This window comes from Squalius cephalus (genome assembly GCF_949319135.1).
Source record: "Squalius cephalus genome assembly, chromosome: 21".
Taxonomy (NCBI): Eukaryota; Metazoa; Chordata; class Actinopteri; order Cypriniformes; family Leuciscidae; genus Squalius; species Squalius cephalus.
Genome location: NC_137142.1, coordinates 21,666,056 through 21,682,406, shown reverse-complemented (window position 1 = coordinate 21,682,406; position 16,351 = coordinate 21,666,056). Strand labels below are relative to the sequence as shown.

Below are 16,351 nucleotides of genomic sequence, written 5' to 3'. Positions count from 1 at the left end.
AACAGTTCAAACAAGCCTTATGGTTAGATTCGTTTGCAAATGTGTTCAAATAAAGTTTGGTCATTCAAACTTTTATGACGTCAGTGACGCTCGAGTCTTTTCGCGGGAAGTTACTTTCGCTTTGCCTGCAGTGCATCACAACAACAACAGTGGAAGAAGCTCCTGATAGCAGCGATTGACTGTTATCTGAACAAAAAGCTTCTGTCTGTGTTTATATGATTAAGTTTACTATCGAGACATGTAACGTTAAGTGTTTAGCTAGCGGTTTATAGTCATCCTGTGCTTTGACGTATTTATTGTTCATCATGAGCTGTTTGCTGATGAGAGAAAGTCCTATGATCATTGCGCTTAATAAGGAGAAGACAGTCTATGACGGGTTCATCACAGTGCTGGTAAGGAATGTTTCACATCTCAAAGCTTCACAGTCTTTAACTAAGTGTGAATATACGTTTACAGTGTGAATATGTTATGCCATGTGATGAATCGCATAACAGTAGTTGAACCGATTGTCACAAGTGTCACATTTTTCTTATTATTTAATCTTTGACAGGAAAAAGACTTCAGGATAAGAATATCTTTACCCCCTGATCATCAGATGAAACAGGCAAAGTATGATTGTAATAATATGGTTTATTTGATGAGTGCATTATTCATTTATTTATTTAAAAATCCAAGAATACCAACCTAATGTAATATAACAAATGTAAACATATATATAGTTTTTTCTCTTCAGTTTTACATTTTTAACAAGGGCTTTTTCACTCCATTTAAGTGTGTGTTATTTGGTGTATGTATGTAATATTGAGCCAGTACAATTATTAAATCATATATAAACACTAACTTTGCATTAATTATTTTGTTAATATACATGATTTCAAAGGTTTAAGTATTATTATTATTATTATTATAATTTTCTTTGGCTTGTCTTTGGTTGTTTTGCAGATTACATTGTTGCTGGCAAATGAAACGGCTACTTCATGGTTATCAACATATTGTGAAGCAGGTACAATAAATCAAAGGCAAATAGTTTGCAGCTATTTCTCATCATTCAAGAAATACGTCTTAATTAACACATAATGTTTGTCGAGGGGAGAAAAAAATCATTTTCCATGTGCCTCTAGGGTGAAAAGATTAGATTTATGATTTGCCCTGCCTAGATTTATGCGGTACCCTAACTAGTTAAAGTTCATTATTTTCTTATGAATTTAAAATTATTAAAAATTAACTCTAATGGTCACTCTCATTAGTCAAATGACAGGTGCTGGTTTTGCTATTCTGTATGTAGTAGTTTAATCAAAACATTTGAATTGCATATTTATTTATTTTTTTATCTCGTTACAGAGATTACAGCATTCAACTAATTTGATGGCTTTTATCCTGGAACTCAGAACAGTATTGGTAAGTATTGCTAAAATATTGCATGTTTTATCCCTGGAGTTGAACATTACCATATTCATGTTGACAAATGTTATACATGATGTAATGTTTAGCATCATATTACCATACTAAGCACATGAGTCCCGCAGATTGAATAAATGATTCTCATTATGAACTTGTCTATTATCAGGAAGTGGCGTTGAAGAGCCAACCAGGATGTCAGTCCTTCTCACCACCTCAGTATTATTCCCAGCTGATAACCGAGATGGAGATCTTAGGATGGGATAAGTATGATGTTTCTAGTGGCCTAGTGCTTTTCTCGACTTGCATTCCATTGTGTTCTCTGATAATTGCATATAGGACAAATCCTTTGCATTACTGTAAGGACATAAATGGCACGTACTTTCGACAACTTTTCATGAAAACATCGTGTCACATTTCTCACTTTGTAACAGAGGAGGCTAATGTGGTGTCTGTCAGCCATGTATCAAGCTGTGATTTCACTAGGCTTCTCATTTTCCACTTTCTATTAATGTCCAAAGATATAATTATGATATTAGCAAATGCAAATTGGTCTAATTGGAGACCCACTCTCAAGTTTAATGGAGAAATGTAGGCTGAAAAGTTAGGCTGGAAATAAGGTGCACATTTCAGACCTGAATTGCGGTCAGAAGTATTATACACAAGCGCTATCTGTAAATGCACTTGAGATTAATTAAGATCCTTAATTCGTGTCTCTGTTAATAGCCTCAAGTCCGGCACAGTTGCGGACCCTGATTGGTTTAGGAAGGGGGAAGTGCCGCAGAACCTGGTCATTTTAATGAGTTTTAGTTGCCTTGAAGAAGCCACATTTACTGTTAATTACTGTATAGATGGGGTCAGGTCTGTTCTCCCCTCTTATCCCCAGAATAGTTCAAAAGAGTCAGATATTTAGGAAATTACAAAACATCAGTCTCCGGCTGCTTTATAGTGCGTTCTAAGTGTGCTATTTGAAGTATCGCAGCAAAGCGTTAGGTCATAAGAAAATGAAAGTTGAATATTTTGAATTTGATCCCAGTTTGCTCCCATTTTTCTGTGAGATATTGCATTTGGTCTGACATCGTCATCTGAAACTGTTCAGATTTTTTTTAGACAATTGGTGCATAGGTGCCATGGTGAGAGGTTGTCACACGTTGCACATGTATGAGAGAGAAGCGCTGGGCTTCTCGCTGTGGTCTTTTAACACCCCGCCAAGATAATGACACCTGAGCAGGTTTCCTATTGGCTGGTCTTCTCACCATCTCACGCCAGCCAGCAGTTATATCTTAAAACTCATGATCCCTGGTGGCACCTGTGAGAATGGAATAACTGTACTATTTTCAGCAGCTGGCTTTTTGCATATCTGGAAAGTTGTGATGAGAAGGCTTTGCAAAAAGTGGCCTTGGCGGTATTACAGTTTATGTTTTCCCCCTTACTATTCCGATTTCTTTGTTTTGTTGTTTTTGTACGGCTTTATGCTTTCATCTATGGCCTGTTTGTATGCAAACATGCCAAATGTTCCTTTCGCCATTTATGAGGGGAGCTGATTTTCTAGTTGCAAATGTAATGCTCTCATCAATCCTCCCAGCAAGACATCGAGCCGTCAAGCTGTTTCAATCAACTGAGGTGAACGCCAGCAAGGCCTGATACTGTGGCGGGAGATCCCTGTAGAATGCAGAGTGGCTGAATGAGGTTCCATCTCTGAAAAGAGATCTCAATTTCGAGGAAATGAATGATTGGTGTGATTTTGTGCCAAAAGCTCATGTAATTGAATGTGATGCAAAAGATTCGTCCCATTGCTTCATGGGTTGTGAAAGAAACATACTGAGCATTAAGATCACTTTGAACAGTAGAACAGAGAAATCAAGCGTGTTTGCAGGTAGATCTGTAAGAACTGCAAACAGTGTTTACAAATGTAAAGGCATTTATTTATTTATTTTAAAAGTTGATAGCTCATACGCATTACTACTTTTCACTTCAATTTCTAATTAAAATGGGGGGGGGGGAAATCCCCCTCAAAATTGAATAAAAGGTGAGAAATAATTGTGGGCCGTGCACACATGTTTGAGTACACGAGTTAGTAAAAAATATGTTGTGTTAAAGGGTTAGTTTACCCAAAAGTGAAATTTCTGTCATTAATTACTCACCCTCATGTCATTCCAAACCCGTAAGACCTTCGTTCATCTTCGGGACACAAATTAAGATATTCGGATATGATGAACGAAGGTCTTACAGGTTTGGAACGACATGAGAGTGAGTAATTAACGACATTTCATTTAATGTACAGTGAGTATATTCTGCTGTAATAGCAGAAGAGGGTGTGAGCCAACGAAATGTTTCAAAGTTCTTCCAGAGTTTTTATGTGGATTTAAGTGCTAAGGGACAGAATGTGGATATGTGATCCTGCAGTTTCTGCTGATGGGAACACTCAAGAGTAAAGTGTGCATGTATAAACTAACCACGATATGCTGTGTTACACGACTCGTAAATAAGCTGCTGAAATACGAGTGTGTCGTGAAGTGCTGGGATTTTAGCAATAAATCTGTGGTCGTTGTAGTTGATTTTCAGCACTGTTTGCTGGGAGAGAGGATTGTATACACATCTGTGGAGCATGAATGACAAAAATATCCCTGTTATGTTTTTACTTGTAACATATTCACTGTTGATCTGTCTGATGTGTTGTAGGTGGTCTTATGTGTGATGCTATTGATCTGTCTTGGCAGGCTGCTCTTCATCGATGCAGAGTTCCGCACACTCAAGATGAAGGCAGAGGACTCTGCAGGTCGTCAGCACGCCATTACAATCAAGCTCAAGTCTAAGGTGAAGCCAAGGGTCAAGCCCTGTTTTATTTCTTATTTTGGTAAAACTTTATTTCACTGTGTCCTTGTTACACGTTACATGTACTCAGTGCTTGACATTAACACCTGCCAATATGGGTGTATTTCAGCAATAGTGTAATGCAGTCATTCCTACTAGCCACTTTAGCAGGTTGAATTATATATATATATATATATACACACATTTTTCAATTGTAGTCTATTTAAAAAGGCATCTGAAATAATAAAGTGAAATGTAGTGTTGTCAGAAATATACATAGCAAAGATACATATCGATAGGCCTACTAAAATATCTGCAAATCTTCCAGTACTCATTTTCCACAGAATAGAGACACAATACCAGCTGTACTTTCTCGCTCTCTCATCTCTCCATGAAGAGTTGACAAACAAACCTGCCTCCCCTCACTCACACACTTCATTTGCTCCGGATGAATATTGTTAGTGTTACAGGCTTGAATTCCTGCATGGGATTGCGTGCATTGCGTCTAATTTGACTCATTCCCGCGGATTTTGTTTGCTCACACCCGAAGTTTGCGCACATAAGCCGCCTCTCAGTACTAAATCGAGTTATTTTTCGCTGCTTATTGCACTTAAACAGTCGAATACACACAAAATAATGTCAAAATGCCGGTTTTGGCGAGTATACAGGCCACAGGTTTTATTTTACTATGCAAAAAAAAAAGAAATTATAGAAAAACAAAAAGCTCAGAGGAAAAATCAGTTATTAATATTTTATTGACTCTCTCTTGATTCTCTCTGGTGTTCATAATTTCTTTGTATGACAGCCTGGCCAAAAATTATGTCTGCACAATTTGGCATGTTTCATTGCATTATCACAAATAAAACAACTGACTCCAAGCACAACTACAAAATATGCTTACAAAGTCATTAACAAATGTTTAATAATATTTGGATAAAGGATATTTGGAAAATATATTATTACAATTTAAACTGTTAAAATCAAACTGTTATAATACATTTGAAACTGTCATTTATTTGAGGGCAAAGCTGAATTTTCAGCAGCCATTACTCCAGTCTTCAGTGTCACATGATCCTTCAGCATTTCAAAATGCTGAATTGCTGCTCAAGAATAATTTCTTATTATGATCCATTTTGAAAACAGTTGTGCTGCTTAATATTTTTTGTGAAAACCAATATGTTTTTCATTCATTTGATGAATAGACATTTCAAAGAAAAAATATTTATTTGAAATGAATATCTGACCCCAAACTTTTGAACTGTAGTTGCAAAATCCAAAATCCTTGTCCTTGTGAAGAAATTTTTTGGTCCCCATGAGGAAACCAGCTTGTAAAAAAACACTGTAAAAAAAAAAAAAGTTGAGAAAACTTAAAAGTTTAAGGCAACCAGCTGCAGGTCATTTTTGAGTTTTCTCAACTTACGTGTTTGAGTTATCTCAACTTTTCTCAACTTTTTTCATGTTAAATAGTTGAATAAACTTTAAAAACTGAATTTGTCATACAAAACGTAAGTTGGATTTTTTACAGTGTACCAAGTGATTTTTGAAATAAAGATGCACAAAGTTTTTTTGTTTGGGGTAGGTTAGGAGTTAGAATATGCCGTTTGTACAGTATAAAAATAATTATGTCTATGGAAACCCAATGTGTGTGTCTGTGTGCGACTGTGCGCATGTGTGTTTGTGTTTGTAAATATGACGTAACTGAGCCACATTTTTAATTTAAAAAAAGTTCCCCCTTTTTTATTAAATGAGTTCGACATTAAGGTCTACAAAAAAGATAAAATAATTGTCTAAAATAATAGACAATTAAAATAATAAAATAGATTGTCTAAAATAAAAAATGTCTATAATTTTTATGGGTCATTGATGCAAATGTACCAGGATAAGTTCACACAGCTTTCGGTATCTAGATCCTCAGTCTCTGCTGGACTGCAAAAGGAGCAGAACTTTGGTTTTAGTATCTAACTTTAAGCAGGTGGCACTAATGTGCTGTGACTATAAGATTATGTTGAGAGATGGAGCCGTGAGATTGTGGCAGGGCCTGAAGGAGAGGCGAGAGAGTGTTCAGGGATGCGGTGGCATAGATAAGACCATGAGTGATCCTTATAAGGTGATTACAGGGGCCACAGAAGAAGCAGAAAATTGTGGCGTGTGAGTAGTTTAGTCTGAGGGTCGGGCTGTGTGAGTGAGCTCTGTTTGGCATTGGAAGTGGAGACATGGTATAGATGCCAGTGGCTCCTTGTGGACACTGCACGGGGTCCTGATGAGATTCAGCAGGGCGTGAGAAGCCCCCTGTGCCCACCTGCCCACCATCCTGCTGGGTGCTAAAAATAGCTGTGATCTACCCACCTCACATCTGCTCAGCCTCCCAGAGCCGGGCACCTCTCACAAGGCCCTGCGTCACCCGGCACCAGCTTACTCAACAGGAGCCAGCAAAGGCATCTCTGCTGCTGGTGTAAATGTGGGTTGTGGGGTCATACTCATAGTTGTTTTATTGGTTGTAGTGTGGAAATATATGTAAGAGAATTTGAAGCTTAAAGAGGATGAATAAGTAAGGCCTTCAGGAGTGGAAAGCTCATCTAGTCTTTCAGCATGGAGAGTGGATATGGTGTGTTGAAATATAAAATAATAATAAAAATGTGTAAATTATTAATAATTAAAATATTTTTTTAATTTATTAATTACATATCAATTATTAATATTATTTTAGTTATAATTTTATTGATTTATTATAGAATTTTATATTAATAGTGTACACTCTATCGTTCAATGTTCATATAGTATACAGTATACATGCCAGTAATTATTATTATTTTTTTGTTGTTGTTGAAAGAAGTCTCTTATGCTCACCAAGGCATTTATTTGATTAAAATAAAGATATATATATATATATATATATAAACAGTTGTGCTGCAGCTGAATATTTTTGTGGAAGCTGTGATATATATATTTTTTTAAGTCTTTGACGAATAGAAAGATCAAAACTGCATTTATTTGAAATATATAATCTAATCTAAGCATGTTTTCTATACTGTATTTCACTGAATAAGCACAATGAAGGATATTTAAATATATATATATATATATATATATATATATATATATATATATATATATACAGTACCAGTCAAAAGTTTGGAAACATTACTATTTTTAATGTTTTTGAAAGAAGTCTCTTATGCTCATCAAGCCTGCAGTTAAAAAACTATGAAATATTATTACAATTTAAAATAATGGTTCTCTTTTTTTAATATACTTTAAAATGTAATTTATTTTTGTGATGCAAAGCTGAATTTTCATCAGCAAGTACTCCAGTCTTTGGTGTCTTATGATCCTTCAGAAATCATTCTAATATGCTGATTTATGATCAATGTTGGAAACAGTTGTGCTGCTTAATATTTTTTTTATAACCTGAGATACTTTTTTCAGGATTATTTGATGAATAAAAAGTTAAAAAGAACTGTATTTATTTAGAAAAGAAATCTTTTGTAACAATATACACTACCGTTCAAAAGTTTGGGAACAATAACTTTTTTTTTTTTTTAAGAAATTAGTACTTTAATTCAACAAGGATGCGTTAAATTGATAAAAGGTGATGGTAACGATTTATATTGTTAGAAATGTTTTTATTTTGAATAAATGCTGTTTTTATGAATAAATGCTGTTAACGTTTTACTCATCAATGAATCCTGAAAAAAGTATTCCAAAAAAATATATTAAACAGCACAACTGTTTCCATCATTGATAATAACTGAGTATCAAATCATCATATTAGAATGATTTCTGAAGGATCATAAGACACCAAAGACTGGAGTACTTGCTGATGAAAATTCAGCTTTGCATCACAAAAATAAATTACATTTTAAAATATATTAAAAAAGAGAACCATTATTTTAAATTGTAATAATATTTCATAATATTACTGGGGTTTTTTTTGTTTTTTGTTTTTTAACTGCAGGCTTGATGAGCATAAGAGACTTCTTTCAAAAACATTAAAAATAGTAATGTTTCCAAACTTTTGACTGGTACTGTATATATATATATAACACAAAAGTAATATATAAATATAAAAACATTAATGCATACCTAAATCTTAACTTTTATACTTAAATATTTTAAAAAAATACCATACCAGACTTCCATTAACATTTTGAGTGATAAAAGCATCTGCTAAATTATTACCTTTTTACCACATATTCTGTTTTAAACCATGATTTTTTTTTTACTCTCTTTTCAGTATCCATCTGAGGCCCCGGAATTTTCTGCCGATCTTCCTGTTCCATTGGTCATCACGTGGACCTCTCAGGTACATAGACCAAAATTACTTAAAAACTTTATGAACAGAAATATTGTTACTGAAAAGTTGATTTGGCTTTTTATCACATTACCAAAATTGGCCTTTTTTTTAAATAGCAATTAAAGTACAATGTTTTTAATTAACAAAGTTTTTTGGCATTTAAAGGTGTGTTTTTGTTGATGAAAGGTGTTCCGTTCCGCTGCCGCTTTGATGTTGCTTCCATAAAAAACAATAACTCCTCTCACAAAGGCTCAAACAGAGCCAAATAAACCGACAGGACAGCGATCTGGAAAGCTACATATGTTAGCGGCCTCTAATGAGCCTCGACGAGTTTCCTCTTACGTATAACAATTAAAAGCGAGAACGGAGACCCATTTTTCACTGTCGTTTTCTTTTTATCATCGTCCTCTGTTTTCGCCTCCTCCCCTGAAAAACAGGCTCCTCTTCAGTCATACGTTTGCTCCAATTACTTTGAGGTGGATGAAAGCAAGTTGGCATATTGCACAGCAGTGGTGTGAGTTAGGGAGGGTTGTGCGTTGTGCTGGGTGAGGGATGGCAGTGGAACATGGCTCTCTGACAGAGAAGACCAGCTCAGCACACAGCAGCCTTCTGTCGGCCGAAGCCCTGCTGCGCTGCTGATGTCTTGATGCATCTCCTCTGTTCAGGGAAGAGAAAGGCCTGTCTGCCTGCCTCTCACGTACATATGAATGAGTGATGATTACCTGCGCTGAACTGACTGTGTGTGTTTGTGGGAGAGTCAGTGAGTTTGTGAGTAATGTATAATATGGATCAGGAGATTTGGCGGGGTGTTCTCTTTGTTCTGTGGCGTACACAGCGGTGCAAGTGCGTCTCAGTGGGATTTCCACTCAACCAGCCGCCCGGACCCTACTCCTGGAGTGCACAAAGAGAAACAATGCTCTCTGCATGAATTTTAACCCCTCAACCCATTTCAAAAAAGTAAATACAATGCCGTTCAAAAGTTTGGGGTCGGTAAAGTCTTCTAATGCTTTTGGAAAAGCCTTATATGCTTTGCATTTATCTAATCAAAAATAAATGATGTAATTGTGAAATATTATTGTATAGTTTATTGTTTTCTATTTTAATATAGACAGTCATCATTATTAAATGCTTTTAATTGCATTTACAGTCACTTTTGATGTTACACTGCATACACTGTTTATTTTATCAAGCTATTTATAAGATATTGTATTCATAAGAGCTAACAATATTGACATTCTGCTCATTTAATAAGTAATATTATTATAATTATTAGTTTTTTACTACAAAATGATGGAAATTAAAAATTATTGCCATTTAATCATTGAATGTATTGATAGTGCTAGTTTTATTTTATCGCTAAAGACTGTTCATTTGTTGCCAAAGGTATCCATTTATCAGCTATACTGAGATACCAGAAGTATCCATGTACAGTTATGTTTATGTAAGGTACTGTACCTTACAGAATGTTATTACTCACACTGTCCCACTAATGTATTATGTAAATAGTTTAGCCCAGCATTGCTTCTTTATGTAGTGGTTCCTTAACAATCACAATTATAGACCACGGGCATTAATGAATACATACTTCTTTGTGTGCAATTATTGATTTATTTACTTAACACTTGTTCACTAAATGACTGAAAATGCTCCATTGAACATTATGAGGATGGACCTAATTGGGAGAGTTAACAGAACAGTAAGCATGCTGTCACCTCACTGGGGAGGAATCCATTGTGCCATTCCACATTTCAGGCACATTTCCAAGAGAAATTCAATTATGAGGACATCTCGCCTGCACCATATATTTAAATAAAAGCATAACTATAATCACACAACCGGCATTAATTGGGAAATAATTGCTGCGTCTTTGCACCTGTGCAATGCTAAATTGTTCGTGCTGTATTGGCACATCGACCCATCATATTTGTTTCATGCTCTCTCCCCTATATCAGAGCATCCGGTCCTGTGTGGCATCAGGGAAAGCTCATTCACATTAACATGTTCTTGCCTTAACAAAGATTTTCCCTTAACCAACCCAGATTACTATGCTGTTTTTCTGATTTGGCTGTCTGCACATCCCTTGCCCTAGTGCTACTGTCTAAAAACAGAAGTAATTTGATTTGTTTTGTTATGTTCAATTACCAGCTCTGGGTGTTTTATTCAGCTCTGCCTCTGTGCTCTCCAATTTAACATGTATGGAAATGTATCAGAGAATCAGGCACATAATCAACGTCAGCACACACAAATTATGTGACAAAAGAAAAGCATGTGAGATCTTATCCTCTAAAATGCCGCCAGTCCTGTCCCTCTTAAATCAGCTGAGATTGGCTGTATTATGTGGTTGAGGTATTACAATGGTTCAAAATTATTGTTGACAAATGCGATTTAACATCTCCCAATCTAAAATCAATCCAGTTTTCTCTCGGATCACCACAAAAGTACACAGATGACTAATAATACACTGTCTGTGTTCATATAGACTGCAGATCTAATCTTTATTTTTCAGGGTGGAGCAGGTTAATCAGCTTTTTTAGAATGTTTACATTATCTTTATATTACGCTGCAGCTTTTTTGACTGACTACAGCAAGAGTTTTCAAACTTTCTGACGCCTATAACCCCCAAATATGATGAAGCCGTCTTTATGAGGGACACCCATCTGGAAATCTAAAAGATGAGAAAAAATACAAAAAAATATATATACAGTAAAGCAAAACATATATATAAATATATATTTTATCTCATTTTATTTATTCTAGGATGGATTTAGTTTTTTACATTTCTTATTGTTAAAACTGTCCGTCAGTGGAATAATTATTACAATTAATCTCAATGAATCTGTTATTTTTGGTGTTTTTAATTAATTACAAATGTATATTATTGCATATTTAATTTATATCTTAAGTTAACTTTGACAGCCCTAATTAAAAGTCTTTTTTTTTTCACTTTTCTGCTGGGCAAATTAAATTGACAGGATAACTAAATTATCTTTTCCATAATTTAAATTGGTATGTAAACCTTCAGCGATGTTTGCAAACTTAATTTCGTACAGTGGCATCATTTGGGATGTTTGAAAGTTCTGATGACACAAATTTCAATTCAGCTGCTGTCATCTCTTTCACACTAAATGAGCCTATTCATCTTAAACAGCACTAAAAAATAATAAAGCACTGGTCGTGGCTTTGAGCAGAGAGGATCTGGTGTCCAGACTAAAGCGTTCTGAGATTAAAGACCTTGAGATGGCAGCTCGGTGGAAAGCGAGGAGTGTGGGTCTGAGGTCAGAGCGGCGTGGGCGACCTGTACACCCTCACTCTGACAGCGTGGAGTGAAACGGGGCCAAACTCCATCAGCTGTCAATCATCAGCTGTGATTTATGAGCGGCCATACTCAAACCATTAGCTCTGCCTCACCACTGGACAGCTCCAAAGGAAACAGAGGCCTACTGTGTTTGTATATGTTAGAATTAGAGGAAGCCGTTATGCTGAATCGTAGATGGGTCGTCTGTGGCTCTCAGTGATCAAACGCTATCGCTGAATTTCTCTTGTTTGCTGATGTATGAGTTTTGGTCTTTTCCTGTTCAGTCACTTTTTATATTTGATTTGTTCTTGGTTGGTGCTTTAATCAATGGTTTGTTGACAGGTCGTTGATGAAGACTTGGCAAGACTTCAGTGGGAATGTTTCTTTTTTTCCTTTTCCTCCCCGAGTGCTGATGGCAGAGGGCTGAGGAGTTTGTATAAAGCAGTGATATGAAACCAGACATGTGGACAGTATCAACATCTTCCATATGCAGAAGTGTTCAGGAGTTATTAAAGACAGCTCAGCCAATGTCAGAAAAAAAAACAAAGAAAAAAAAAAACAATGTTGTTCCTGCATATCAAGAGTTGCATGAGAATTTAAAAGGATACTATTTCTAGCATCTAGGCACTTCTGAGCGTACAACCGCTGACTGAGAAGGCACCATTTCCATTCAAACAGATGTTTGTGGATTTTAGTGGATTTTACTGTAAATACAACATGCACATGTCTAAATTTGGCCAATACAATCGTTTTACACCTACTTTAGATCATTTGCTTTAAGTTGGCATGAAATGAATTCCATTATATATTGTCTAAATGCATGTTCTATCATCTATTTTCTTTTATTTATTTATTTATTTTTTCTATTTTCTTATCAAAACTCCAGTGAAATGACAGACTTCACTCTGGTGAAGTATGCTGGAGTTCTCCAATCATTTAGTCTGCTAAAACATTGATTGCAAGCTCACATTCAGATCCAACCAACTACCAATGGATAGAACTAAGTCCCTGGCCTACTTCTTTTTTTCTTCTTCTATAAGATGTTACACTCGGATGGATGTCGCAATACTAAAGAAAAGATGTGTCACTACCTCTGTTTCATTGCAACTTTAAACTGGAAATTCTGTTATCTACCCACCCTTATGTCATTCTTTTTTTCCCCGTTGAGCAAAACATCAGACCTGTTTTTTCCATACAATGAAAATGCATCATTGGCCGTCAAGTTCGGTTGCAATTTTGGTTTACACTGGTTAACAATTTGGTTAAGTCCGCCTGGGACCTCAGTGAGAAGACATTTTTCCATAATGCCTGATCAAACAAAAACATTTAATAAGTATGAAAAGTGTAACGACAAATCACTTGAACATTTCCATATGGTACAGATTTAGCTAGCAGATTAATTGACTAAAGGTATGGTCAAATTTACCATTGTTTGGCGAATTTTCGCAGCCGAACTTGAAAAATCCACATGATCTGGAGTTTCGCATGAAGGCGAAAGATTTCCATACACAAATTCCGCAACGGGTTCAAGTTGGTCACTCAAATTTACACGTTGACCAACGGAAAGCCGCTTGGTTTGAAAGTGATTTTTGTGTGAGCAACACTATTGACAATAGACAATGGACCTTTTTTGCCTGTGAATTTTCGCCAACATGCTAATGGGACCACAACTTAACGGCATACTTGCAAAGTCTTTTCTAACTAAAAAAACAACTAATTTTTCAGTTTTGTTTGAACTGTCCCTTTAAATGAAGTCAAAAACCAACTCTCAAGCAGGAAAAATACATTTGAGACTAATTTATTGCCCTTTCTTCTACACCCAGAGCACCTTGGCCGTTGTCCACAGTCAGTTCCTGATTAACGTTGAGGCTCTGTCCGAGTTCTGGTCGGTTCTGGATGAGATAGATGAGCAGACTTGGGTGTTGGAACCAGAAAAACCCACAAAAGCAGACTCCATGAGAAGGATCGCCATCGGTAACATTACATTCATATTACTACATTTGAATCTCATTATTTGCAGATCACCACATTTTCCTGCCATCCATCCAACTATGCCCATCAACAATGATTTCCCGTGATATTAAGCTGCCATATCGCTGTTCTTCCCCAGGAAACAATGTCTCAATAAAGGTACAAATTGACCCCAGACACCCCAAAATGCTGCCGGAGTGCTGTTTGCTCGGGGCTGAGCACGGTAGGCATTTTTCATATCTGCAAATCTCTCTGTTTATCTCCATACAGCTTTTATTACGGTTTCCTGCATGTGAGAGGCAGCTCGTGTGTGAGGAACTCGTGCCTCCCTCTCGTGCTCTTGTTTTTCAATTACCTCCGTACATAAGTGCACATGCTGTAAATGCTTTACTGCATTTAGACAGGACCGCTACAGCTGGAGCGGCCGAGCTGACAGCCCGCAATATGTTTGCGGCGCATTGTGCTTTTAGATTTCGAGTGAGATGGTGCTGGAATGGAGGTCAGTTTGCACTATTTAAGCCGCCGTGATTGTTTCTTTAAATCCAAGGTCATGCTTGGCTGACAATGGCACACAGAACACATTGTCGGTTGCCTAGCAATGTTATTCATTGATATTAAATCCACACTTCAATAGTCAAGACGGTGGCAGTCGCGGACCCTCCGAGCGCGGGGTCAGACAGAAATATTGCTTTTTGCATTTACAAATGACAAACAGAGAGTGCGGCTATCACGTCCCTCCCAGATTGATCTCTCGGGTGGAACAGCCATGATGAGCACGTTTTATTTGAATTATTTGAATATTTCCCTTTCTGTCAGACTGTTTGTCACAGTAGGAAATGTCCTGTTCTTTCGCCCGCGCTACTGTGGCATTTCTACGAGAGAATAGAGATTAGAGGTAAGAAATGACGCGGCCGTGCATTGTCTGTCAGCGCTCTGCGATCAGGTGAGGAACGCTGAATGAGAGATGAGGTAGAGTTAATTGAAACTGCTCGGCTACATTAGGGGGGGTGAGCGCAGTTCTTGCCTTCATATACAACTCTCCCTCGGGCTTGTTTTTGCCATGCAGATTGATTGATATGATTTATGTTGATGGCATTTTTGTCCCCCAGTGCTTTGCAAACATTATGAAGTCCAGTGTGTATTGCTATTACAAAAACATAAATAAGTGTGTAGGTTTTGATAATGAATAATTGAAGATGTGACAGAACAGATAACAGCTTACTGTAGGGTCATCAACATACCAATACTGTAAAAAAAGAATCAACTTTTATTTTACAGTATTGTTTTTTTTTTACAGTATTTTTCTTTTCAGCGTTTCATACTTTCATTTAGCAAGGATCATTAAATTGATCAAAAGTTAGTAAAGACATTTATAGCGTTTAAACAAAAATCCATTTCAAATAAATGCTGTTCTTTTGAACTTTCTATTCAAAAAATCCTGAAAAAACGAAGATAAAATAAATGCAGCCTTTGTGATTATAACATTTTTAAAAATCTAACCGACCAAAAACATTTGAACCGTTGTGCATATTTGTGGGAACTAAATTATGTCTACATTACTTAAATTATATAAAGACATTGTTAGATTTTTTTTAAATCAACTTAATACTATACTTTTGGCATTTGTTACCACAAATCTGCTAATAATGTTAACTCTTGCTTGTGTCTTTCAGTTGTCACTCCTTTACGGAATAAATTGAATGCCAATATGCATTTATGGTAAGCAAACTTCTTTTCCAATTCATTTTTTTCCCAGGGAGGTTGAAAATGATTAATGAGAAATCAAAGTGGATGTTGCATATTTCAATGCAAATTTGCCATTTCATGTGCACGCCGCAGACAGTTTTCAGTTGATGTATGTATTACAGCACAAAATGAATCTGAAACACTGTGGTGAGAATGTTTTTGGGCAGTAATCACCGAACTGTATTCATTATACCATCATGACTTGACTGTATGTGTTTAATTAGTGCATGAAGGTCTGATTTCCTCCTCTCCTCATAGGAACCCTGACTGCAGTGTCCTACAGAATATGAAGGATGTGTTGGAGATAGAATTTCCATCGCCTACCACCCACGAAAAATCTGTACGTTGCATATTTTCGTCTCATACACTGCCACTTACAATTAGTTCCACAGCACCATCACATTTGAAGCTTGCAGTGTTCTTTTTTTTTTTTTCACCTCCTTTTCTCTTTGTTTTTATCATCGGGAGAGGTGGGTACGGATTTCCTTTAATTGGGTTGTTTACAGATAAGATCATTACAATAACAAAGGTGGCAGAATATTCGGCACTATCAAGAGCTGTTTAATCATAGCTCCGCCATTTATCTTTTTTCCTGTGTGCTTTTTTTTAAGCTTTCTCTCTTTCAGCTCGCAGGTTGAAAGGCCGCAGTGTTTATTCACAGTCTGTACCGCAGATTAATGCTTGACCATCATTAACATTCTGAAGCGAGAAAAGTTTACTTGACCAGATGTTGAAATTTTTGTCTTCCGTCCTTTTAATGGATTGCTCAGAAAAAAAAGGGGAAAAAAACAACTAATTATCTGAACAGCAATATGCAAACACAGACAGTGGAG

General features: G+C 36.3%; 1 protein-coding gene across 1 annotated transcript in view; it reads left to right on the top strand.

The window, feature by feature from the left end:
- The first annotated feature begins 102 nt into the window (after window positions 1-102).
- Window positions 103-16,351, top strand: part of fancl (FA complementation group L) — an 18,236-nt gene continuing 1,987 nt past the window's right edge. Inside the window, exons 1-11 of the mRNA XM_079855416.1 lie at window positions 103-392; window positions 551-609; window positions 943-1,003; window positions 1,342-1,398; window positions 1,568-1,665; window positions 4,119-4,215; window positions 8,447-8,515; window positions 13,625-13,775; window positions 13,912-13,995; window positions 15,446-15,491; window positions 15,777-15,858. Coding sequence (XP_079711542.1) covers window positions 306-392; window positions 551-609; window positions 943-1,003; window positions 1,342-1,398; window positions 1,568-1,665; window positions 4,119-4,215; window positions 8,447-8,515; window positions 13,625-13,775; window positions 13,912-13,995; window positions 15,446-15,491; window positions 15,777-15,858 — 891 coding nt within the window. The 5' untranslated portion in view covers window positions 103-305. The remainder of the gene's footprint in view (window positions 393-550; window positions 610-942; window positions 1,004-1,341; window positions 1,399-1,567; window positions 1,666-4,118; window positions 4,216-8,446; window positions 8,516-13,624; window positions 13,776-13,911; window positions 13,996-15,445; window positions 15,492-15,776; window positions 15,859-16,351) is intronic.